The sequence below is a fragment of the Typopeltis vanoorti genome, chromosome 12, assembly GCF_054136105.1.
Source record: "Typopeltis vanoorti isolate ZY-2024b chromosome 12, IOZ_Tvanoo_1.0, whole genome shotgun sequence".
Taxonomy (NCBI): domain Eukaryota; kingdom Metazoa; phylum Arthropoda; class Arachnida; order Uropygi; family Thelyphonidae; genus Typopeltis; species Typopeltis vanoorti.
Window position 1 is genome coordinate 96853473 of NC_143560.1, and position 26355 is coordinate 96879827.

Consider the following 26355-nt stretch of genomic DNA (forward strand, 5'->3'; position numbering starts at 1 on the left):
ACTCTGACTCCAACTCCATAACTTTGATATAAACCTGACAAAGATAAGCCCTCAAAAACCAGACAAGTCTATAAAGTCAAAACAATAGGAAAATTTTTATAATGGAATTGTTGTGGATTTCACCAGAATATTGACGATATCAAGATTTTGTTTCAAAAACACAAACCTTTCTATTTCTGTCTACAGGAAACATACTTAAGACCCAATGAGGACCCTTAAGGAATTTTACTGTTGTACACAAAGACAGAATTGAAGATAGATAGTCCTGCTCATAAAGGAGTAGCTGTCCTAGTGTGCAGTCATACTCCTTTCCATCATGTCCAACTTAATACTACACTCGAAGCAGTAGCAATTCGCCTATCCGTGGGATTTTTTATTACAGTATGTTCAATTTATTTACTACCGAGTGTTGAGTTAAGTGAAATCAATCTTGATAATCTTATCTTGCAGTTGCCCGAACTCATACTTCTGATGGGTGTCTTTAATGATCACAATACTCTGTGGGATAGTGTCAACACAAATAGATGTTAAATCATTGAGAGAATCTTTGACAATAATGACCTCTCCCTTTTGAATAATAGATTCAATACTTTCTTTCATATGCCTATTCACTCATATTCTGTAGTTGATCTTACGATCTGCTTCCCTTCCATTCTTCCACTGCTCACATAGAAATAGAACATATATGGAAATGATCACTTTCCTGTCCTTTGCACAATGTCCTCACAGGAACCATGTTCACCCACATGGATGCCCATATGGAAAATGGACCAGGCTGACTGGAAAACTTTTTCTCGTCTTGCAAAATTTAATGCTGATACCGTCAGTCAAACACCTAACAATGAAGCAGTCAAGTATATAACAGAGTGCATTGTTCCGGCAGCAACAGCCTCCATCTTGTGAATATCATCCTGATTTCCACTCTCCAAAGCCTTGGTGGAACCAAAAATACCAGACAGCCAAAAAAGATTAACACAGAGCAGAAGTATATTTTGTAGATACCCCACCACATCAAACTTAATAACATTTAGTGCTCTGGCCAAAGCATATTATGTGAGAAGTCAGAGTCAAAAATAATCATGGATCCAGTTTGCCTCATCAGTTAATCAAATGACCAGTGCAAAAACTGTATGAGATAAAATCTGGAAAATAAAGATAGATATAGAACACACTGTTTATCTACCTTAGATCATAATGGAAGTGTTATTGCTGATCCTTTGAGAGAAAATTTTGCCAGAGTCTCAGCAACAGCTCCATGTCCTCCTGAATTTGTGCACGTTTTTATGTTGAACCATGGTTTGATATCTGTGTTCTGAATAGAAATCTGGCAAACAATCACCATTATTATTAGCTATGCCATATCCTTAAATTTTTCTGAAATGCATACATGCATGTGTGCATACACACACACCTTAGATTCATTTTCCTACCCTGCTATTTTAATCTCCAACATGGAGATTGAAACTAGCTTTTCATTTTCTTTATGCCAACTGACTTTCCAATGACTGGAAAAATTCCTCTATCTTACTAGAACCTCCTCTGGGACCATAGGCACAAATAAGTTTCATTGTCCAATTATGCATTTGGAATTTTTCTTCATAACTCTGCTTGAAATTGCCTACTAATCAAGTTTATCTTCATGTTTGGTGTGGAATGCTATCACTGTTCCTTCCTTTTTCCACATATACTATCCCGTATTTATTATGTAGCAGAATCTCACCTGTTTTAGTCTTCATCTCAGAGACACCAAGTTTGTGTACCTTGTACTTCTCTAGTTTTTCTGCCAGATCTTCTTTTTTGTTAATACTTTTGATGTTCATGATGCCTATCTTCAATTCTGCTGATATCGAGTTTGTTCCAGAAGGCTTACTGTCTCAGTTTGCCCTGGTTTCCTTCTTCATACAACAAAGACTTTAATTGGGCAATGCCCCAGCAAGCATGAAATTTCATCACATTGTATTATCGTGATTGTTTCTGCATTAAGCCAATATAGAATACAATTTGGTCAGCTAAGCCTGAAATTTCCAACCCATCTTTGTTTGTTTAGTATCTAGTGGATATTTACTAACAGGCCACATAAATGTCCATTCTTCCCCATGTGAAGGTGCAGATTAGATGTTTAGAAGCCCCAGTTATTTCTCCACATTCTTGAAAGGCTTTGTTGAAATCACCTCCCAGTTATCTAGTTTTGACCCTTTAGCAACTCCCCAAAAGATAGGGTGGATCTCTAACAGTCAGATACCTTCCTAACTACTGCAGTGTCTATCATGTACATGATGTAAGTATGCTCTGGCAGTAATGTTTTTGTGATCCATTGCACCATCACCGCCTTGTTAAATGTGAACCCAAAATGGAATAAATGAGTATTTTCATACCTAATAATACCAGCACTTGCTGAGATTTTCAGTGATCGTTGATGAAATCAGAAGAATTTAAAATCAGAATTCAGTAATAAAATTTTTTTCATACCATTAATTTCTTAACACAAAGCAAACTTATGGATATGCTGAATGAATGATTATTGTTATTTTTACTGAGATGTTAATTTGTACAAAATAATGATCTTTCACTTATCCAACCTTTGATTAACCAATCCTTGAATGGGTTAGTGTGGTAGTCATCTGACCAGTACATTGCTTTCTCGTCACAGAAATGAGTGATTCCTGTGTTCTACATTTAGCTAACCTGAAATATTCTTGGAGGATGTTGGAATTGTTCAGAACAAGTGGAACCAAATTCAGAGAAGTACATCTCTATCTGTCTGTGGAAAGCAGTGCCTCATATTGATATCATCCACAAAACACAAACATTTGTAGTACATGGTTAAAACGGTTGTAAAAAAAATAAATAAAATAATAATAAAAAAATTCCTCAGTCATAGATTCCCCATGACCTGATTTAATCTTTAGTTACCCTCATAGAAAAAGAAAAAAGTTACATAATTGCCTTTGCAGAGCAATTTTGCAAATCATCTGCACATCACCATCTCATGTAGTGTATGTCAAGTGCCATCAACATTTCTGAGGAATGTGAAGGGCATTTGAGGAGGTGAGGAAAAGGAAGATGTGCTCATTTCGTATCATGGAGCGTAATGATCAGACACGTATGTTTGTTCATGAACAGGAGTTGTTTGCAGATGATTTAATGTTAGGGAGAACTATGAGGTGTAGAACAGATATAGAAGGATTTGAATAGACTATGTGAGAAGAAAACACAAGTGGAGCTGCCATTTTAGTATTGCAAAGTGCAAGGCTTTGATATTTGGTAGTTAACAATAGGATGGGAAGTATACAGTTAAAGTTTAAATTTTGAAGCAGATGGAGGACATGAGAAATCTAGGAGTGTTGGTGGACAGGTACTTGAAGCCTAGATTCACATTTCTAATATTGTGATACCATTACATTGGATTGTTGCAACGAGTAGAGGACTTTGGTATGGAAGCAAAGATGTTGTTGTGCCATGGCATATAATGCCTCAATCAGGCTGCATGTGGATTACTGGTTGTCTGGGTTTTCAAGGAGATGAGGTTATCTTATTGAGGATCAAGAGAAGATTGACTAAGGTGGTGTTTGATTTCTGGAATGTGAGATATAAATATAAATTCAGATTGAGGGAATGGTATTTCCAAAACTTTCTGAATAGAAGGAAGAGGAGGAGATATGATTCAAAAATATAAGTTGGTGAGGGATTGTTACCAAATTAATTTGAAGGAGATTTTTCATAGAGTAGAGGGAGACAGGAGTGGAACAAGAGGCCATCCATGAAGTGAGGAGCAGATTCTTTGCATGGAGAATGATTGATGAATGGGATCATTACGTGAAAGTGTGGCAAGTGCAGAAGTGGTGGTTGAGTTTAAAGGATAGTTCATGTATCTTGTGTATCACATTGAAGATCTCATACAACGAAGCTTATATCTCCATGGAGATCTCAATGTTAATAATAATTTGTATTTCTTTTAATTTGTATTTCTTTTGTAATTTGTGTTTCTTTTATTATCACACATGACAAAAACAGTAGATAGCTATCAGTAAATTTGAACTTGATGAAAGAATGGAGAAACTACTTACAAGAATTACTGAATGTTGGTAATTCCCAACATTGAAGTCAGTTAGCAGACCTGCATCTAACCACCACTCTACCAATAAATTGCAGACTTCGCTGAAAAGGAACTAAAAATAGCAATAGATCAATCATAAGCAGGAAAATCCCCAGGAATTGATGAAATCAGAGCAGAAGCTTTCAAAAATGCTGGGTATACCACATATTCCAATCTTCTTGCCATAATGAAGCTTTTGACACTGGAATAATACCTCAACAATGGAAACAAGGCCTTATTGTCCCTATACCCAAAATGGGCAGTCTTAATAGAATGGATAACTACAGAGGTATTACTTTGCTATCAACCAGCGGTAAAATCTACAATAGGATAATGATACTCAATAGAATAGAACCTTACTTAATACCACTTTTAAGAAAAAACCAAGCTGTATTTCTGAAAAAATGATGTACAATAGAACAGATACATTGTATCAAAAGAATCATAGAAAGTTCACGTGATAAAAACTTATCACTCATTTTAATCTTTATAGACTTCAAAAAAGGAGAGGTAATGTCTAAAATACTCTGCTTCTCTAATCTACCCTCAAAAATCATACAAGCAATCTCAGCACCTTATAAAGATTACAGTGCTATAGTAATCTTTAAAACAGAAGCATCTGAATCCTTTTCGGCGGCAACAGGAGTCCTGCAAGGTGAAGATGTACTAACACCTTATTTGTTCTTGGCATGCTTGGATTACATCTTCCAGACCATTAACACAGAAGATCTTGGTTTTAACATTAGAACAGTCCCACACCGTACAAATAACTGATCTTATCTTTGCTGACAATGTTATACTTATTGATACAGAACCAACAAATGCACAAAAACATCTCAATCTACTAGAGGCACAGGCTAAACTTATTGGTCTGCAGATCAACATCCAAAAGTCCAAAGTATTCTCAATAGGTTATGAAAACTTTATACTTCATATCAACAATAAACTCTTAGAAAGTAAAGTACTTACAATTTCTTGGATCGTACCTCAGCAATACAGAAATGATATTAGAAAACATAAACAGCTGGCTTTAGTCTTCCATAACAAACTCTGCCCCATCTGGAAATCATCATTAATGTCATTAAAGACAAAATTAAGACTATACTATGCAACCAGTAGATCTGTCTTGTTGTATGGTTCTCAACCCTGGACAATAAGCACCAAAAAAAACTACAGATCTAATTAACTCCTGTGGCACTACATGTCTCAGTCTGATCCTTGGATACACTTGGATGGACCATATCAATAACTCTGCTATGCTAAATCTGGCTAAGCAAGAACCACTTGTCAATATAGTAAAAAAACTACAACTCAGATGACTTGGACATCAACTGAGACATCCAGAAGTTTCATCCATTTCGGAATCCCTCTTCCTGTACAAACAAGAAGATGACAATGGCAGTAGAGGAAGACCATGCAAACAATTTTGGCAATGCATCTGTGAAACCATTAATAGGCTGAACTGTAAAACTCCATCTGCCATCTACCAGTTAGCTCAAGATAGAGAGACTTGAAGACCATAATTTGCAATTTTTAATGTAAATCTCTTTTCACATTGTGTCATATTGTGAATAAACTATGATGATGATGATTTCTTTTTAAAAAAGGAAATATTTTGAAAGACACTGATTTCATTTAATGGAAAATAATTGTACAGCTGTAAATTTAGTGTAAGGTCTAGCACCTTAACAAACTCATTGCTTAGATGTGGTTTTAATTCCATCATTTGATTCATAGTTTTAGTATATTCATAATTTCAGCACTTCACATGTGTATGAATATACACGAGTACAAGACTTTTAATGGGATTACATTGATCAAGTGCATATAATAAACAACTATGTTATACCTACTAGTTTCACCAACTAAGGCTGTTGGCATCTTCAGGGTACATAACCGATGTAAGGCACTAAAAAGTAAAAAACTGTTACAAACTATAATCAACCGATTCCAATTATATTAAACAAAGAACAGAGCACGTACAATACATGCATAGAGCGTGCATGATATCACTTGTTGTTATTTAGGAATGTTCTATAGTTGGCACTATAATTCAGTTCTGGCGAATTGAAGGATCTGATAAGGGTCTTCCAGATCACAGGCAAGATTAGTCCTTGGTTCCCTGTTAAGGTTTTGTACACAGCGGGCAACTGTTGTGGCCTCCTTAAAAATTCGGGAGCGGAAGTCCTCCTCCATGTAAAGAATTGTGCTTCTATCTCAGTCTATGGAATGGTTCGTTCTTGAGAAATGAAAAGCTAACCCCGATTTTTCTTCTCTGTTATTATTGACGTCACCTATGTGTTTTTGCCTAATTTCAGGGCTCCTTGAAGTTTGGGCAATGTAATTCAAGCTGCACGAGCAGGGTATGTTATAAACTCCAGCATATTTGGAGAAAGGATGACTATCTTTTGGAGATCTTAAGAATTGTCTAATCGTTTCTGTGGGTTTAAAGGCCACTCTTATTTTATGTGGTCTAAGGAGTCTAGCAATCTTATTGGAAACTGTTCCTAAATATGGAATGACGATGGTAGAAATATAACATATATCATCTTGTTGTCTTTGTCGGGGTTCAGAGAAAAGTATCTTGTGGACGAGTCTTCGAGGAAATCCATTCATGGTAAGGTTGGTGGATATCAGGGATAGTTCTTCCTGCAGGTCTTGTTGATCTGTTGTAAGGAGAGAGGCATGGTTCTTCAACATGTGTGCAATACTAAGTTTCTGAGAAATGTGGTGGCAGGAAGTGAAATGTAAATAACGTCCTGTATTGGTAGGTTTGCGGTAAACTGAGAGGTTGATACCACCATTCGGAAGCTTCTTAATTAAAGTGTCCAGAAATGATAATTGGTTATCTTTTTCAAGTTCTAGAGTGAATTTGATTGTGTGGTGTAGAGAGTTGATTTTGTTAAGAAAGTCGAACAGGTCCTTTTTTGTGTGGTTCCAAACGATAAAGATATCGTCAACATATCTCCACCATACCGTGGGTTTAGGGTCTGTTTGAGTTAAAATTTTACTTCCAAAATCCTCCATAAGGAGATCAGCACAAGATGGAGAGAGGGGACTACCCATTGCAAGGCCAGTCAATTGCTGATATATGATTTTATTCCATAAGAAAAAGTTTGATGTTAAACAATGACGGAACAGAGAAGTAATGTCTTGTGGGAGAGCCAACTTCTTAAAATGTTGATGACTTCCTCCACAGGGATGTTAGTGAATAGAGATATAACATCCAGGCTGGCGAGTAAATCCATGTTGGAGATAGAGATGTTGTTCAGTTTCTCAACGAAATGTTGCGAATTTCGTATATAAGTATCTGAATTATGGATGTGTGGTTTGAGGAGTCCTGCCAGGCATTTAGATAACAGATAAGTTGGCGAATTGATTCCATCCACAATCAGGCGTAGTGGTATTCCATTTTTATGTACCTTAGGAGCGCCATATAGTCTTGGTGTTAGTGGATGAATGATATTTAGACCAAGATATATGGTCGCATTTGGACAGAATGGTCACTGTTAGCTATGATAAAGCCTTTACAACATGCAAACGAAACCAAATCAAAAAATTTAACGATCTTTATACAAAACGTTTTAAGTCAAAACCTTCTCTACCAGAGTAGGTTTTGACTTCTCTGGTAGAGAAGTCAAAAACCCTATCAGATCATGTATTAACAAAACCAGAGATCAATATACTTAAAAAACGTTTCAATTTTGCAATATCGAAAATGATGAAGTGATTGATGAAGTCATCAATCACCTCATCATGTCCCTAAAGTGGATATCGTTTGTAATATAGAAAAGGCAGTCTCGTCGTTACCGGAACCCATAGCTAATGATATTAGATTAAAAAGTAGTATCATCCTATCATCTTCCAGAACTATTAACAAAAACATCACTAATCTAGAAAAGAACATTGTATAGTTTGAAGAAAAAGAAAGACATTATCATATTGAGGGCAGATAAGGGAAATTCAACAGTGATTTTAAACACCAGTGATTACAAAGATAAGATTAACAGCTTACTGTCGGATACATCAACCTACCGTGTCCTAGTCACAGACCCAACACTAAAGAACCACAATGATACCAACGATTTAATAGGTCACATGATGAACTAGTCTATAGACTTAAAACGAAGATTGAAATCCATGCATTCACTAACACCAAGATTATATGGCGCTCCTAAGGTACATAAAAATGGAATACCACTACGCCCGATTGTGGATGGAATCAATTTGCCAACATATCTGTTATCTAAACACCTGGCAGGCCTCCTCAAACCACACATCCATAATTCGGATACTTATATACGAAATTCACAACATTTCATTGAGAAACTGAACAACATCTCTATCTCCAATACGGATTTACTCGCCAGCCTGGATATTACATCTCTATTCACTAACATCCCTGTGGAGGAAGTCATCAACATTTTAGGAAGTTTGCTCCCACAAGACATTACTTCTCTGTTCCGTCATTGTTTAACATCAAACTTTTTCTTATGGAATAAAATCATATATCAGCAATTGACTGGCCTTGCAATGGGTAGTCCCCTCTCTTCATCTTGTGCTGATCTCCTTATGGAGGATTTTGAAAATAAAATCTTAACTCAAACAGACCCTAAACCCACGGTATGGTGGAGATACATTGACGATATCTTTATCGTTTGGAACCACACAAAAAAGGACCTGTTCGACTTTCTTAACAAAATCAACTCTCTACACCACACAATCAAATTCACTCTAGAACTTGAAAAAGATAACCAATTATCATTTCTAGACACTTTAATTAAGAAGCTTCCGAATGGTGGTATCAACCTCTCAGTTTACCGCAAACCTACCAATACAGGACGTTATTTACATTTCACTTCCTGCCACCACATTTCTCAGAAACTTAGTATTGCACACATGTTGAAGAACTGTGCCTCTCTCTTTACAACAGATCAACAAGACCTGCAGGAAGAACTATCCCTGATATCCACCAACCTTACCATGAATGGATTTCCTCGAAGACTCGTCCACAAGATACTTTTCTCTGAACCCCGACAAAGACAACAAGATGATATACGTTATATTTCTACCATCGTCATTCCATATTTAGGGATAGTTTCCAATAAGATTGCTAGACTCCTTAGACCACACAAAGAAACGATTAGACAATTCTTAAGATCTCCAAAAGATAGTCATCCTTTCTCCAAATATTCTGGAGTTTATAACATACCCTGCTCGTGTGGCTTGAATTACATTGCCCAAACTTCAAGGAGTCCTGAAATTAGGCAAAAAGAACACATAGGTGACATCAATAATAACAGAGAAGAAAAATCAGGGGTTAGCTTTTCATTTCTCAAGAACGAACCATTCCATAGACTGAGATAGGAGCTCAGTTCCTTACATGGAGGAGGACTTTCGCTCCCGAATTTTTAAGGAGCCCACAACAGTTGCCCGCTGTATACAAAACCTTAACAGGGAACCAAGGACTAATCTTGCCCGTGATCTGGAAGACCCTTATCAGATCCTTCAATTCGCCAGAACTGAATTATAGCGCCAACTATAGAACGTTCCTAAATAACAACAAGTGATATCATGCACGCTCTATGCATGTATTGTACGTGCTCTGTTCTTTGTTTAATATAATTGGAATCGGTTGATTATAGTTTGTAACAGTTTTTTACTTTTTAGTGCCTTACATCAGTTATGTACCCTGAAGATAGATCCCAAAAGCCTTAGTTGGTGAAACTAGTAGGTATAACATAGTTGTTTATTATATGCACTTGATCAATATAATCCCATTAAAAGTCTTTCCAGAGCTTTTTGGTCAAGAAAATTAAACGTTTTTTAACATACATGAGTTCATCCATTTTCTTATTCTTAGATTCATGTTTTTAGTTTAAAAATTAATTTTATCATTTTGTTTGGTAGTACAGTACCATTTAGCTGTAATTTTTTATTTTGTAAGTGCTTACTAGTAATTATTGTGATCATTGTTATCATCAGACTTCCATGGAGTTTTGGTAATCACAATTTTCTGGCCTGGTTGGCCAAGTAGTTAAGCATATCTACTTTTTACCCAACAGGATGTGGGTTTGAATCCAGCCTTAAGCATAGTTTTGTGGTTGTGTTTTTGTGAGAGATGAAGTTCCTTGTCTAGTGTGATATTACCTTCCCACTTATTGGAAAACTGAAGAGGCTTCATAAAGTTCTATGTTTGGTCTCTATAGCAGAGTTTCTAGTCTATGAAAAATTAAAAAAAAACTATGAAAGGCAAGAAGGTGCGATTACAAGGAAATGATTAAAAATGCGAGAAAGACGAGTATGAGAATACCAAGGGAATGAATGAGGTTAGTATGGATCTTGAGTTCAGTTGGAGGAGAAAGTGTTAATCAGGAGATTATATGACTAAATGGACAATATAGAATGCTAGAGAAATTCTTGCCTTGGGAGGAAATTGATGAAATGAGATGAAGTGTTCATAAGATGATAGTAATGATTGGTACGAATAACCTGAGAAGTATGAATCAGAAAGTAAAAGATGTATGATGTCAGAAATAATGTTGCAGCAGAGTGAGAGAGGAAGGATAGTAAGGTATTGCTTTGGTATGATCATAAGAGTTCTGGAGTCTAGAAGAGATATTGAATGATATGATTGGGAGAATGTGAGGAATAGAAATTTGTAAATGAGTGTTTAGTCTTAGGTGCTGATTTACATTCATAGTTAAATTTAATAGAACGAATACAGCACAGAGAAATAATTAAACAGTAGATTTAATCATTTCTCTGTGCTGTACTTAAATTCAGTTATGAGAGAAATTTGTAATATGCAGATATCTACAGCATTTCACAAGAGGAGAGAGTTGTATGTAATAGAAGAATATGAATGCAGGCATTTCAGAATTGCTGTTGAGTGAGTGTGTTGAGTTAGGAAAACTAGAGTTTCCATGATGGAAGGTAGCAAAAATGGCATTTTTTGAGTATAATAATAATAATAGCCTATGCAGCTTGTTGCAGAGCAAACCGAAGACCAAGCAGAGCAGTAATGCATATTCAGATAGCAATGTGCTGCTTTGTCTATATACAAATACAGGTATCCCTCGATTAACGTGGTTAATTAATCCCTCGATATTACTGCATATATCAAAATTGCATTAATCAAATCTAATAATCAATGGTAAAAATTACAATTCGTCCATGATCGATTACTGTATTAATAATTAATTTTATATGGTACTCTTTTAGGAAAGATAAAAAATGAATGCAAAGTAAATGTTTAATAAATACTTGTACCTACATTATTTACTGTGATTTGTTTATCAAAAGAAGTTAAAAAGAGTCGTTTGAACAGTTTTAGTTTTTTTTCTTATCGGCATAAATTCTATGATAACAAGCAAAATGATCTCCAGACCTCGGCAAACAAGCAATAAAACATAAAGAAAAAACACTGCAAATATAATACATGATGGTACAAATTAAGTGGATATTGAATCCAACATTATTTCATAGCTGAATATAGAAACTACAAGAGTTTCGTGCTGAATATATATAAACTAAACGTTTTGGCAGATGCAAGCATAAGCAACCTTATGGGCAACTCGTAATACAGGTGGAGTAAACTCCAGATCACTTTCCTTAGTATTTTCCATAATGTAAAGCACATCTCCTAGAGGACATGTATAATAAATAAGCCTTTGGCTCTCTATTTCAGTAATGCATGATGGTTTATTTATTTTCAGTTACAATATAGAAATTATTGAACAAAGAATAAAAAAAAAAAAAAAACAACTAAACCATACTATACTGACATCAGAGGTTGTGGTATCTCTCAGATACAATTTACTGTCAAATATCACAAACCTTTACATAACATGTGTTAAACCAAACTGACAGCAAAAAAGTGCGGAATATCACTCGTAACACATGAATGCGCAGCTACTCATGACCTCCAAGCTATACACTGAATTATGTAAGAATATTTATATTAAATATTTTGCATGTATCTGTCAGATCAGCTGCGAGCTCCGCAGGGTTAAAGGCGCATTAATCAAAACTCTTGCCGTGTATATCAAGGGATTGTCGCAATTAATTTCTCCACGTTAAGCAAGGATACCTACACTTCTGGCATTTTAAAAAGAAAGGGGGATGTGTGCCCTGAATAAATTTAGTATAGGTGTTAGTTAAAAATGGTTGACAGATTATCCTGTTAGGAATAGAAGTTGAAGTTTTATAGCATATTTTTTGAGGATAGAAGCAAAAGCGAAGTTATGAGTGTATTATTTAGTATGTGGGAAGAGTTGTGCTCTTTCATAGTGTAGAAATAGTTGGGAAATGGCACGAGTGCATTTATGAGTGTCTAGTGTGAGGCAGAGGTTGGAAAGACTGAATAACCAGTGAAGATGTTGCTGTATGCTGAGGAATAGAAAGTGCTAAGTGTGAGATATTTGAGTAAATTAGCTTAATAAATGCTAAATGAGTGACCATTATGGGAAATTTCAGTTGCCCAGTGACACAAATTCCAAAGAAGAATTGACAACTTATAATCATGAAGGAATGTCTGGAATTCTCGAGTGATAGTGATCTTTGGTAATATACCACATACTATCTAAGATCGCTATCACTAGAATTCCAGACATTGAGACATGAGAGCACAAGGATTGAAACTTTTGGATTTGGTCACATCATCAAAGAATGTGACTGTGAATATAAGGTCATTCTGTACTTCTAGTTGGTGTGCAGAAATACATGGTGTTGACTAATGTGGATGAGTAAGCTTAAGAAAGAAGTGTAAGAAAAAGGGGTTGACACAATCCATGAAAGGATAGGAAGCATAATTTTTTATATTAAACACCCAAATGTCCACATTGATGGAATATATATATCAGTTAATTGATGCTTTCTATTCATGTTATTTCATTTCCATATAATTATTGATGTCAAGGCCAGTTATAGTATTAAGAAAGAAATTAGGATCATAATAGCAGTGACAAATTGTATTCCGTGAGTGAGAAGAATAATTAGGTTTGGAATGAGGTGGATAACTAAGGAGATTAAACACAAATTGCAGTGGAAACAGAAGATGTTGTGATAAAGATTGAAACAGGAAGGTGTCTGTGTCCATGCTAGGAAAGTGATCATTATAGTTCTTAATGTAATGATAAAGAAGAATTTAAAATATGAAAAGAGGATCAGTAGGAGAAGAAATAATGGATGGTTGATACTGATAATTTAACTATTGCAGATGACATAGTAAAACTATATTATGATCACTTGTTCAGGATATTTTATCCTAGTAAAACTAGTCTGACAAGAAAATAACTCAATTGTGGGCTTGGGAAATTAAATAAACAGGCAAGAAAAAAGATGAGAGCTTATCAAAAGTTCCTGGGAGAATACAGAGAAAAATGTAAGAAAGTGAAGCAGTGTGTAAAACTACCTAAACAAAAGTCATCGGACACATCAATATGAATGGACAGGTAGTGGTTACTGTTCATGTGTATTTAATTAATTTCCTCTTCCTTTTATTCATTATTATTTGTTGCAGAATCTCATTTGGATATAAATCAAAATAAATAACTTTGTTAAATTAAAATGTGTACATTATATATACATGCTAAACATAATCTTTTATTTATCTTTTTTAGATGCAAGATGATGATGTTATTTGCAAGGTTGGTGGAACTGAAGATCAGGTAGCTGGAAGTCAGTTTCCTCTAGAGATGTTGGTTGAAGTTGAGGACCATGTTAAAGAAAGTGGCAGCCATGTACATGATACTTCTGTTGTTTTATCACAGGTCCTTAATCCTTTAGAAATGTATGGTGAGAACCTTGGAGAGTCTATTATACCTCATATAGATCCAGATATATGTTTAATGTTGGAAACATTACAGGAAGAACAGAGTTTGGAGTCAAAGAATGCATATAAAGGGGAACACCTACCTGTTCCATGTGATGTAGCCACAGCTAAAATAAAAGTCGAACCAGAAAGTGACCAATCTTTTTGTAATGAATCATTATCAGACTCAAATGAAATGTTTTCCTTAACAGATCAAATTGCTGTTGAGAATGCATTGCCACATAGTACTGAACCATCAACTAATGCAGTAATAAATAGCCCTGTGATATGTTCAGAAGTGAACAACTCTTTGGTTCATAACAATAAACAATATAGAAAAAGGAAAATGAAGCGACCTCATTTTGAATATGTTAACACAATTGCATGTAAGTTATTGTTTTTTTTTATTTTTTAGATTTAATTTAATGGATTTGAGTAATATAAAATTATTCTCTTAAGAATATCAGTATTTTGCATGCAGTACCATAAATTTTAAAATATGTTCAGTGATTCTTTAAATCGTTTAAAGGATCTGTAAGATGCAGCAAAGTGTTTTGCAGTTTGGTATTCTACTACTTCTACTAAGAAATAAATTTAACTCAAATTTTAAAAATGAATAGTTTTTTTTTTTTTAATTTTATATTTATTCTGCAAATGATGTGCCATCTCTAGAAAGTTTTTATTGCTAATTGCTCTATAAAGAAATTTTGAAATATACAGTTTAAACCCTTTTCATTTTAAAATTTTTGGATTTTGAAATCTTTGAAGACAGTATTAAATATTAAAATCTTTTTTCTTTTTAGAAGCAACAAAAAAATCAAACCATGATGCTGGATGCAGTAGTCATTGCAGTGCCCCTTTACCTAAGCAGCATATCTAGCCACAGGCTGCTCTTATTACAAGAATCTTTCAAGCTCAAATTTAACATACTGTACCTCTGAGTTTAAGTTGAATATTATTTGTTATTTAGCAGAATATTCAACAGGACATAGCTTACAAAATTTGAACCATCCGCTTAATGAAAGAATTAGAGCAATTTGAAAGTAGTAAAAAAAATAGCCAAAGAAAAGTGCTTAACAGATTAAGTGCTTTAAACGGATTCATAACTTTCAGTCTCTGTCCCCTAATATTTTGAGGTTTTCACTTAAAGTACCCTTTGTCAACTTCACGGGGGATCTTGAGGAATTGTCATTATTATGAGTGCAAAATGAGCGCCATTGTTTCTGGACTAATATCACCCACATTACTCTATTGTCTAGTGACCTGATGAAACTGAATGTTGTAACTAAAGATTTATTTTCTTCAATAGGTAAGAGGCATGTGTAATATTCCTCCTGATAGCTAATATAAATTGATTCAAAGAAGCCCAGATTCTATGTAAAGCTGCACTTCCACTTCCTCTGACCTATTCTGAGTTTAAAGCTATATAAAAGGAAATAGTAATTTGATCATTATGAAAGGTGATAAGTAAGAGGATTATTCAGTAGTAGTAGTTCAGGATAGAAAGGACAGGCAATGTAGTCCCTGAGCATTATCCTAATGCTCAGGGACTACATTGCCTGTCATCTTCTTATCGATGATCCTAATCAAAACCAGATTAATATAACGAATCGACTCCTTGATGATGGCCATATTGTATGTAGAATTTAAGAAGAAACCAGGAATGAACCTTAAATATCCTTCTAGATTATATGTGAACATATAATCTGGATCCATAGTGAAGAATTTTTGGAAACAAAAAAACACATGTGTTGGAGTAATTACTTGTAATCGAGAAAACAACACTTGACATTTTGATCTCTATATTGAGGTCATCATCAGGAAAACATACATATGCAAGTACACAAGCTACATGGCAACACACAAAAATAAGATAAATCTAAATGCTTTGTTGATCGTTTACCCTAGCCTGACCTCTAGTGAAAAAAAAATACCAAAAACTAAATAAAATAATAATTAAAAAATATTTAAAGACTATCAGAAAAAAAAACATAAAAAATAAATAAAATAAAATAAAAATAATTAAAAAAATTTATTTATTATTATTATTTTTTTGTTAAGCAATTATTCATATTACTGTTTATTTTATAGCCAGTCATCCTTCCTATATTACAAATAACTTGGAGATAAATAATGGAGAACCCCCCCCCCCCCTTCCTCTCTAAAAAAAAAAAAAAGATTTCTTGGAGAATTTTATGCAGCATTTCCTTTGCAGAATTCATCTTAAGGCTTCAATACCATACAAAGTTGTCGATGGCAGTTTTATAGTATGGCAAGGTTCATTAATAGAACTCATTAATAGACTTCAGTTTGCTATCACTTATAATCAGCAAGTTTGAAAAAGTCTTCATGAATCAATCAACCTTTCTGCTCTTGTGTGTTAAATCTTAAGTGCTCGGTGAAAGTCACTGGAAGCTTAATAGAATAAAACAGCACTGGGGAAAGATTAAAACTAATGTTTACAGAATCAAATGGGAAAACTACCATGCTTCATTGCAGCAAGTGTAAGAGTGAGAATCAAAAAAAAAAATATGTGGCCACTCTCAAAAACCAAACTCATCTAAATAAATATGGATGCACTAAACTTCCCAAAATATGGGAAACTTTAATTTGCAGAGATCCCCCAGATTATAAACTGGCACCCACAAATGTCATCCCCCCCCACACACCACCACTGTCGTTAGGACTCTAAGTCTTTTGTCTATCGAGTTTCACTTAGTTTTGTGTTGCCTTTATGTGTTACAAGTTTAAATTTTAATCCTTAATGATGCCTTTTATTACTGAAATGAAATAGTGGAAGAATTAAACATTAGTTTTAATCCTTTCCTAGTGCTGTTTTATTCATTTAAGCCTTCAATGGGGTGAGAGGATACCATATGTATTACCAATTTTCCATTTTCTTCACATGAAAAACTGGAGTTTATTTCATTTTATTTTTATATTGATCCCATACACAAGAGGTCAAGGGACCTATAAGCACATTAGTGTTATTGTAGTTGTTTGGGAATATGGAATAAAAGAGGGAAATTAGAAGCAGGTTCAATATGTTTACAGTTGCACAGAAATGGAATGCTGGGCAGGTGCAACAGAAAGTAAAAGAATGATGGTTGCCAATTCACTGGAGCAGTGACCATGGAAGTACCTGTAGAATAGACAGTGCTGAAACATTCTGTCTGAGATAGAGAGTTGAAGTGATTGTGTAAGAGAAGGATCACCTATGAACCTAATTGCTTGCCTCTGGATGGCATCAAGAATTTTAAGGGAAGTTTAAGGTGAACAATCCCAAACACGCGAGTAGTATTCTAAACATGGGCTGATTTGGGATTTATACATGGTTAAGAGTTGGTTAGGTGTAAAGCAGACTCTTGAATGAAAGATAATGCCAAGACAATGCAATTTCTTGAATGCTGAGAAGGCTGTTGTTGTGATATGTTTATACCAGGAAAGCTTGGAGCTAAACATTAGTACATGCATACAGATCTGATCTTGTCTGATGATTTGTGTATTACTGAGGATAGATGAGCTGGTATCTCTTTTGCACAAGAAAAGGTAAGATTGTGTTTTGGTAGCATTGAATATGACAAGGTTCTCACCCCATTGAAGCATAGTAAGTAGATCAATGTTTAAGGCACTAGTTGTAGATGATCTTGTAGCTGGGATGTCTGAATACTACATGGTTTGTCACTTGAGTAGAATGAGTAGAGAGTATTATCATCTGCATAGCTGTGGATGGGATTAGTCGTTATTGTGAGCAGGTCATTTATGTACAGGAGAAAGGGTATTTCATACATCCACTTTAGAGTCACCTGATGAATTTCACTATGATTATGAACTAATTTAGCCACATAGTTAATTATTATTATTTAGGCCTCCAAGGAGTCAAAAGACTCATTGCGGGAGGTCCTTCCTAGGAAACACAAAGTCTATCAAGACTTATCGTGGGAGGTCCCTCCTAGGAAACACAAAGTCTATCATACCACTCCTTAAACTCATTGACCGTTCTCACTCTCACTACTCTATCAGGCAATGCATTCCACCGTTCAACCACCCTCCATGCAAAGAAACCACTCCTTACCCTCTTGCTCATAGTTTCCTTTTGTAACTTACAGGGATGGCCTCATGTCATCACCTCTTCCCGCTGTTCAACCACTCGAAAGAACTCCCAAGTATCAACCCTGTTACCACCTCTCAACAGTTTAAAAGTCTCGATCATATCACCTCTTCTTCTATCCACCAAACTCTGCAGTCTACATTCCCTCAGCCGATCCTCATAACTAACATTGTACATTCCTGAAACCATCTTTGTTATTTGCCTTTGTACCCTTTCCACAGTTAATTTATCCCCTTCAAATCCTGGGAACCAAATCCGAGAACAATAGTCTAGGTGTGGTCTGATCAGGGTCGTATACAACAGAATGATAACTCTTTTATCTCTGCAGGTCAGTGTCCTTCTCATTATTGCAGCAATCCTCTGTATTACCTTCACCACCTTTGCAATATGTTCCCCTAAATGCCGAAAAATGCTGTACCCTGTTACTTATATTCCTGTTATTATGTCCTCTTCTGCCAATCACATCTCAGTGATCCCAATAATGTTTGGCCTGATCTTGTTCTATATATCTACCTCTGTCTGAATTAATGTAAAAATGAGCAGATGGAATGAGCTCTGTATTGTTTAGTAAAGTCAGTAAATTAGTTTTTGGTAAACTAAAAGATAAGGAGCCATTGAAATCACATTTAATCAGGACATCATAAAAGGTAGGCAGTGTCTGATTTTCTATTCAGAGTAAAATTGATTCTCAGTTAGACTTAATTTTTTCTTAAAACAGTTGAATCTTGTCTGAATGCAGCATGAATAATTAATATATCATAGTGTTAAAATGTTGATTTTATTATTATTTTATTAAAATATGTTATCAAATCTTCAATTATATCTTGTCTTCTACACCTTTGTGAAAAAACTAGTTCTCTCGTTTAAAGCTTTCTTGACCCTTATTATACTTCTGACTTATGGCCGAAAATAATAAAGCTCATGTGTGCAAAACTTACAGAACAAAGAAATCGCCTCAGGCCACATCCAGTCTCTTTGTCTGACCCACTGGTGTTTATTCTCAACTGAATTTGGAAAATTTATTTAGTTTCTAGCTGCGCCACCAAATTTGTGCATGGGAGTTGAATCTCCCTCCGAAAAATAACATACAGTGAACCGCACTGAACTTTTCTCTCCTAATTCTAAGTAAATCTAGCGACTTAAATTTTCTGTTATGTAGTCGTGACAATATCTACCATAAGGCTCACAGATTCGAATTAATGAGTATTGCATTGGAAATAGAAATCAGGCAAGTTATTTAAACAAGAAAACAATTTATTTAACATCGATGAAATGTACAATGAGTCAATTTTAAGTACTAAGTAAATTAGCTTCTATGCTTCAAATCACAACTAATGACTACGTTTACAATTTATTTCTTCAACATAATCAATTCTAGTAAGACCACGTGTCTATAATTTTCTCTCGTTAAACTTGGTAATATTCAGATCAATTTTTACATAACATTCTGCAGGTTTAGGCAATAACTGTAACATTAAATACACAATGTTTCACCTTAAATTTTTAACCAGACCTTCTCTCACATAAAACAAAATATCTCAACTATCAGCATAAGGCCTTTAGAGAAAATCTTTTTCTCTAGTTAAGCAATGGAAAGATCTTACTTCAACAGATGTCTGTACTTCTGTGAATGATCCATGAAATTATCTCCTTCTGTTATCGTTCGACTTTAGCATTGAACTCGGGTAACTCTTCTGGGGCTTGTGAAATCCTTCTTTAATATCAGCGAACATCAGGAACATGCTGGCACGGAAAATCGGCATCAAATTTCTTCTAAAACAGCTTATCTTACTCGCGTCGGTCCCTCAGCAATTTTCTATATGGAATGCAGGTCTCTGATGGCGATTACAAATTATCTCCCACGATATTAGCAAAACTCCACTGCCATAGTGTACACGTAACTTCAGGTCGGAACCCCACGTGACCTCGAAACTTCTTGCTGATCCAGGAACAGGACCGCATGACCTGCCTTGCCAGGAACCAAACTGAATCGCCACACTGAACTCCTTTCTCGCCATTGCAACCCTCTATTTATCTGGCTCTGATGACTTGGGTGGTTTGCTTACATCATTGTCCCCCTGGGTACTATGATGTTCTGCACCTGCCACCCTTCTCGGTCATTGCATTCAGACAGGAAACCCCCACGCACTGTTGACCCTCGAGGTTGCAGTTGCCCCAGGTCATTTGTTAATACCTTAATCTGTCTGGAATTACCGGTGACTAAGAGGTTTCTTTAGACACAATTAATCTTACACTTATTTTTCTGTTCTTTTACAAATCCCTTTGAGGTAACAATATTCAGTAATATACAAAAAATATTATTTCCAAATTAAAAATATGAAAATTTCTCTATTTACTCACAAGAATTTTGCTTACCAGTAAAATCGGTATACAAGAGGTTTTTGAATAAAGTTCCTTGAATACATGATTTTACAATAGGCATTTCTAATCCACAAAGAAGGTTGCAAATGGAAGGAGTTAAAAAGGCACCGTTCTGTGTCCTCCAAGTAATAGTTACTGATGGAAAGAGGATTACCCCATCACTTATGCAAATGGCCCTTGCATCAAGAAATATGTTCATAAATTATCATAATAATATTATTATTATGATTTAGGCATGGAGTCACAAGATTCTGTGGGAGGCCCATTCTTGAAAGCACAGTCTATCATACCACTCCTTGAACTCGTTGACCATTCGTGCATTCCATGGGTCACCCATCCTTCACACAAAGAAACCACTCCTCACTCTCTTGCTCACAACTTTTTTTTCATAACTTTTTGGCATTATGAAGGTGATCCTTAAGTTCAGCGATAAAGTGTGCAGTATTGTTTATATAAGACTGTTAAGCAAGACTTAAAACAGGTGGCATCTATATTTTTCACAGTTTTAGGTCAAACACCTGAATGGTGACTATATACACTAAACTTTCCATCTTTGGAAATCTTAAGTAAGTCATAAATTCTTGGCTGCATGGCCAGATAAATTTAAAGACTTCAGGTTATAATGTCTAGAATTAATTATTATCATCAAGAATTCATAATGTCATTAGCTAGTTCATTTATTTACTTGGTAGGATCTCTTCTAATGATGCACAGTGCTGCCACTTAGGAGGAGGAGGATGAGTTTATTATATTTGGTGATGTTCCATGACAACTACAGCATTTCTTTTTCAGCTTTCAGAATAATAAAATAGCGATTGTTCTTTGAATATCAATCTCTACTATAAGGATATATGATTGAGGAGGTCTGGCCATATACATTGGCAACTACAGAATACAATTTGTTTGTATTGCTTTTTGTTTGCCATTTAGAATTATCAATCCAAAATTACAAACACGAAAACAGATTTATGGAAAGAATTCTCAAATATTTTGACTACATGTAATCTTTGGAATTTTATATATATATATATATATATATATATATATATATATATATATATATATATATATATATATATATATATATATATATATATATATACTTATTTACTTGCTATCCTCATCCATCAGTGACCGGTTGAGTCTTCTGTGTTTCCACAACAACCTCCAGGAGTCTTGGTTTCTTATGTGGCTGGTGAGCTGTCTGTAGGTTTGTAATCCAGAGTTAGCTTTTATTGATGTTATCCATTTAGTTCTTGGTCTTCCTTTTTTCTTTTTTCTTCTAATCTTGCATACAGAGCGAGGTTGGGTAGCCTTTTTAGTGGCATTCTGTCTACTTGTCCATTCCATTGAAGTTGCCTTCTTTTGATCTTTTCTATTAATGAGTCTGTATAGTTTAGGTCTTGTCTTGTCTTACAGTTTCATTTGTTTTCTTTTCTGTCCATTTTGTTTTATTTATTTTTCTGAGACATTTCATCTCAAAAGCCTCCTGTTTTCACATCTCTGTCTTCTTGAGTGTCCAAGTTTCTGAAGCATATAGCACCCTGAGTATTATAATTGCATTATATATTTTTATTTTTAGAAGTTTGGAGATTTTATTATTTTTCCAGATTTTACTAGCTTTACTAAAGATAAGTTAACAGTAATCAAGAATAAAACAACACCTATATTATCAGCTAATAAAGAAACAGATGGTCTTATCCTAAAAACTTACAGAAACTGCAGCTGTTATAATAAACAAGTTTATTCCTAATGATGACGAATCAACAAATGAAGAAATTCAAAAAGCGTATAACATTGACAACACTCCTGATAATCAAATTACTTCTAATGAAATAAAATAAATATTAAGATCAATAAATCCAAGAAAAACCCCTGGAGAGGGGTTTTTCTTGGATTTATTGGTGACACATTCTTAAGAATGTTCCTTGAATTCTCTGAGTTTATAACAAAGTTTACAATAAATGGTTCGGGTAATGCAGTTTTACCATGGAAACCATGTGGTGAGTCTTGGTTCTAGTCAATATCCCATAATGCAGTTGATGTATCATCAGCTTCTGTATCCAAGTAACTTAGACAGGAAGATAATTCACACACAACTCTGTTGTTACAATTGGATAAAGGATTAAACAAGAATATAATTTCTTGGTTAATTTAATTCAATCAATATATACTTGACCTATTCTGCCATTCATATCACATGCTGCAACTGCTTTGACGGATGTAGTAAAATATAAGAAAAACTGAGAAAAGTTGAACAGAGCTCCATGCCTTATAACCATATGAATATTTAAGGAATATAGAACATTATCTTTCAAGGTAGTTTGTGTCATTGCTAGTCCAGTACTGATCTGCCTGAAAATGGCAGAATTCTGTTTTTACGTGCCATCACTTCTCGAAGATATAATGGAGATGCCAGCATTGATCCAAGACACTATGAACATTTGCTTCACTATAGTAAGGGGACTCACTGAGCAAAGAAAACATATATTAAGGAGATGGAATGCTCTGTATGTGTTGCACATTTACACTCTAATGAGAGTAAAATAGATGGAAATGTCAGTTATTCTTGCATAGTATATCATACATTCCATTATGCAAGAATGTTGTTTCAAAGTGCATCTGCCCTCTGTTGAAATAAGTTAGCAGAACAACTTGCTATAATTTATTCACCTTACATATCTACAGGAATTAGAACTGAACACCTCTCATCAGAAGACTGCAGCAATTTACATTGACATTTGAAGAAACATTAAAAACCAAAACAACCATGTCGTGTTAAGTTAAGATGAATGGAAAACATCTAAAAACAGATCAACAAAATAATTCATGCCAAGTATCAGAAGCAGACTCCAGCTGAAAATGGACACCATCTCTCCATGTTTAACCATACTATTAACAGGATATAATAGAGTCTTGATAGACTTTGTGTTTCTTAGGAAGGACCTCCCACGATGAGTCTTTTGACTACATGGAGGCCTGAATAATAATAATAATAATAATAATATGAAAAATGAAGATGCTACCTACATAGATTCTATATTCTGGAATTGTCATTTGTTGTCCAAGCCTTCAACAGACTGTTGATTGCCTACACTGTGACTGTCAGCTATTGTACTCCATCTGAATGTCCCTAATACAACACGCCATCTCCTAAAGTGGCCCCTCTTCTTTTTAATTTGTATATTTCTGACCTTCCAAGAACAATGTCTAGAAAATTCGCATATGCTGATGATTTATGCATCACATTCCAACACCAGAATTTCTGTACTATAGAGCATGTACTAACTATTGATCCTAAAGGAGTTAAACCACTTCTTTGAGAAGTGGCGTCTTATTCCTCCCTAAATGGGGTTCACACCAACCATGGTAGGTGCAGAGCTTCCTTAATTACTTGGGGAATAAGACCAAACTCATCTTGTGACTGTGGTGAGGATAACCAAACTATACAACATATCACATTTGACTGTCCTCACAAAGCCTTCATGGGACCAGTATCTGACTTTATAACAGTCTCCACTGATGCTGTTGACTGGTTGTCAAACTTAGACATTCAATTTTAATTTTATGGTTATTTTTATATGTATATATGACTACAGTGTCACTTTACACTATTGTATTCTTTTATGCGTTTTGTTATCTTGTATGTGTTTTTTTTTTTTTTTTGTGTGTGTCTGTGGTAGCATATGCATGTATTCTTCTTAGCCAAACACTAAATAAATAAATCTCCTAAAGTGATGATGTAGTTTGTTAATAGGATCAATTTCCAATCATTGTAATGTAATATAAACTACTCATAATGTCAGGATTATATAATGTGAATTTATATTTCTGTTTACATCTATAAATGTAAATATAGCTGTAAATGTAGGGATATGTAAATATAGATGTAAAAATATAAATATATTATAAATGTTAATGAGATCATTTAGATACTACATGCAATAATGCATTGTATGTAATACAATGCATATATTATCTCCTGGAATAGGGTTACTATTGAGATGAAAACACACACACACACACACACACACACACACACACACACACACACACACACACACACACACACACACACACACACAACTAATATCCATTTTGCCTTCAGTTATTCTTTTTTTGAAGCTGAATTTTGCAAAAATGCAGAAATTTTGCATTATATTTTTACAAGTTTATTACATTTTATTTAAATTATATTTTTACATGTTTTTCCTGGGGTATGGATTTTATTGAAATCAGGAATTTGAATTTGTATTAATATTTGTAAAGCTATCTGAATTAAAATAAAAGTAATTTTATTTTAATTTACATCATTTTACATCATTTCTGTGCTTGTTTCAGCTGTTTTGCATTTTATGCTAAGAAGCATAATAATAATAATTATACACGAAAATGTTTATTGCATTAAATAAATAAATATATAAAATAAATTAATTAATTAATAAATAATCAAAGGAATAATTATATTTTTATATATGTATATGTGGTAGCGTTTTATTTCCCACTTTTGTAAAATTTTCTTATGTGATAGGAAAAAGTAAAAGCTGCTTTTAAAATCAGTATAGCTAAATTCTGGATATTTATTTATTAGAACCAGGCAACTTTTAAAGAAGTATAAATTCACAGGTCAGTAATTTTTGTTAAAAAGCAATTACTAGTGGTGTCAGACCTATCTTAACGATCTCCTGGCTATAACCAGCAGATTGTTAAGATAAGTCTGGCTGTCAGCAGTGTACAATATACAAAAATAGGATATCTTTTCTATAGCCAGGAGGTCCTGTTTTTGTATATAAACACATGAAATCACAAGCTATATTGATCACCAAATGTTCCAAATGGTCCATTTGGATCACCAAATGGACCACAAGAAAAGAAAGCTGGGTGCTAATTTCAAGATTTGCCAACTCAACATTGAAGGAATCAGCTTTGCTAAAAGTCAATATCTCTCAAAAATCCTTCAAGAAAATGATATAGACATAGCTGTCATTCAAGAGACACACACAGATAAATTGAAATCTAGAGGAAGAAGGGTATGATATACTAGGAGCTACACATTACTAAGCTCATGGCAGTGCAACTTAAGTATGCAATAATATAGAGAATGCTCACTTAATATCAACACATATTAATCAGAATATACACTCTATCATAGCGAGAATTGAAGATCTCACAGTGGTTAACATCTATGAGCTTCCCTTGGTAGAATGGCCACTTGAAGTAATTCCCATATTTCCACATTAATAGCCATCATATCCTGTGGAATTACAATGATAATGATGGAAATGGTGAAGCATTAACAAACTAGGCTGAACAAAACAATCTGAGTTTAATATTTGAGCAATGGAACCTTTAAGGCTGCAGCTTAGAATAGGGAATACAACCCAGGCCTCTGCTTTGTTACAAAAATTTGCAGAATCAGCCACTAAACGCAACAAGATGAGTCCTTGAAGATTTTACACACAGCCAACATTGCCCAGTATTGGGAAGTAGGAATACAAATACCAATAATACAGTCCATTTCATGACAAGATGGAAGTTTAGGAAATTGAACTGGATAAAATAGTAAGGTGAATGCCACCTGTGAGTGAAAACTACAACAGATTCATTGGAGCAGTAATATAACAGTTAAGACGTATATCCCAAGGGATTTCCGAAAGGAATACATACCTGCCTAGAATAAAGACTGTGAAGAGCTACACCAAGTCTGTTTAGAATCTGGTGACTATGGTATAGCTGACGAATTACTGCAGAAGCTTGATAATGAGCACAGAGAAAAATGAATGAAAACTATGGAGGACTTAGACTTTAAAAAAATCAAGTAGAAAAGCATGGAGCCTATTAAAGAAGTTAGGTGGAAGTAACCCATTCATCCATAAAGATCCTTTTGTGACTCCAGATCAAATTGTCTGTCGAATAATCTCACTGTTTAGAGCTCCTCGAGATCAACACACA

At 34.6% G+C, this 26355-nt stretch overlaps 1 protein-coding gene across 4 annotated transcripts in view; it reads left to right on the forward strand.

The window, feature by feature from the left end:
• LOC150101039 (uncharacterized) overlaps window positions 1-26355 on the forward strand; it is a 592625-nt gene that overhangs the window by 53622 nt on the left and 512648 nt on the right. For all 4 annotated transcript variants that reach the window (XM_090401634.1, XM_090401633.1, XM_090401632.1 and 1 more), the window contains exon 2: window positions 13720-14296. In XM_090401634.1, the coding sequence (XP_090257760.1) occupies window positions 13720-14296 (577 nt within the window). The remainder of the gene's footprint in view (window positions 1-13719; window positions 14297-26355) is intronic.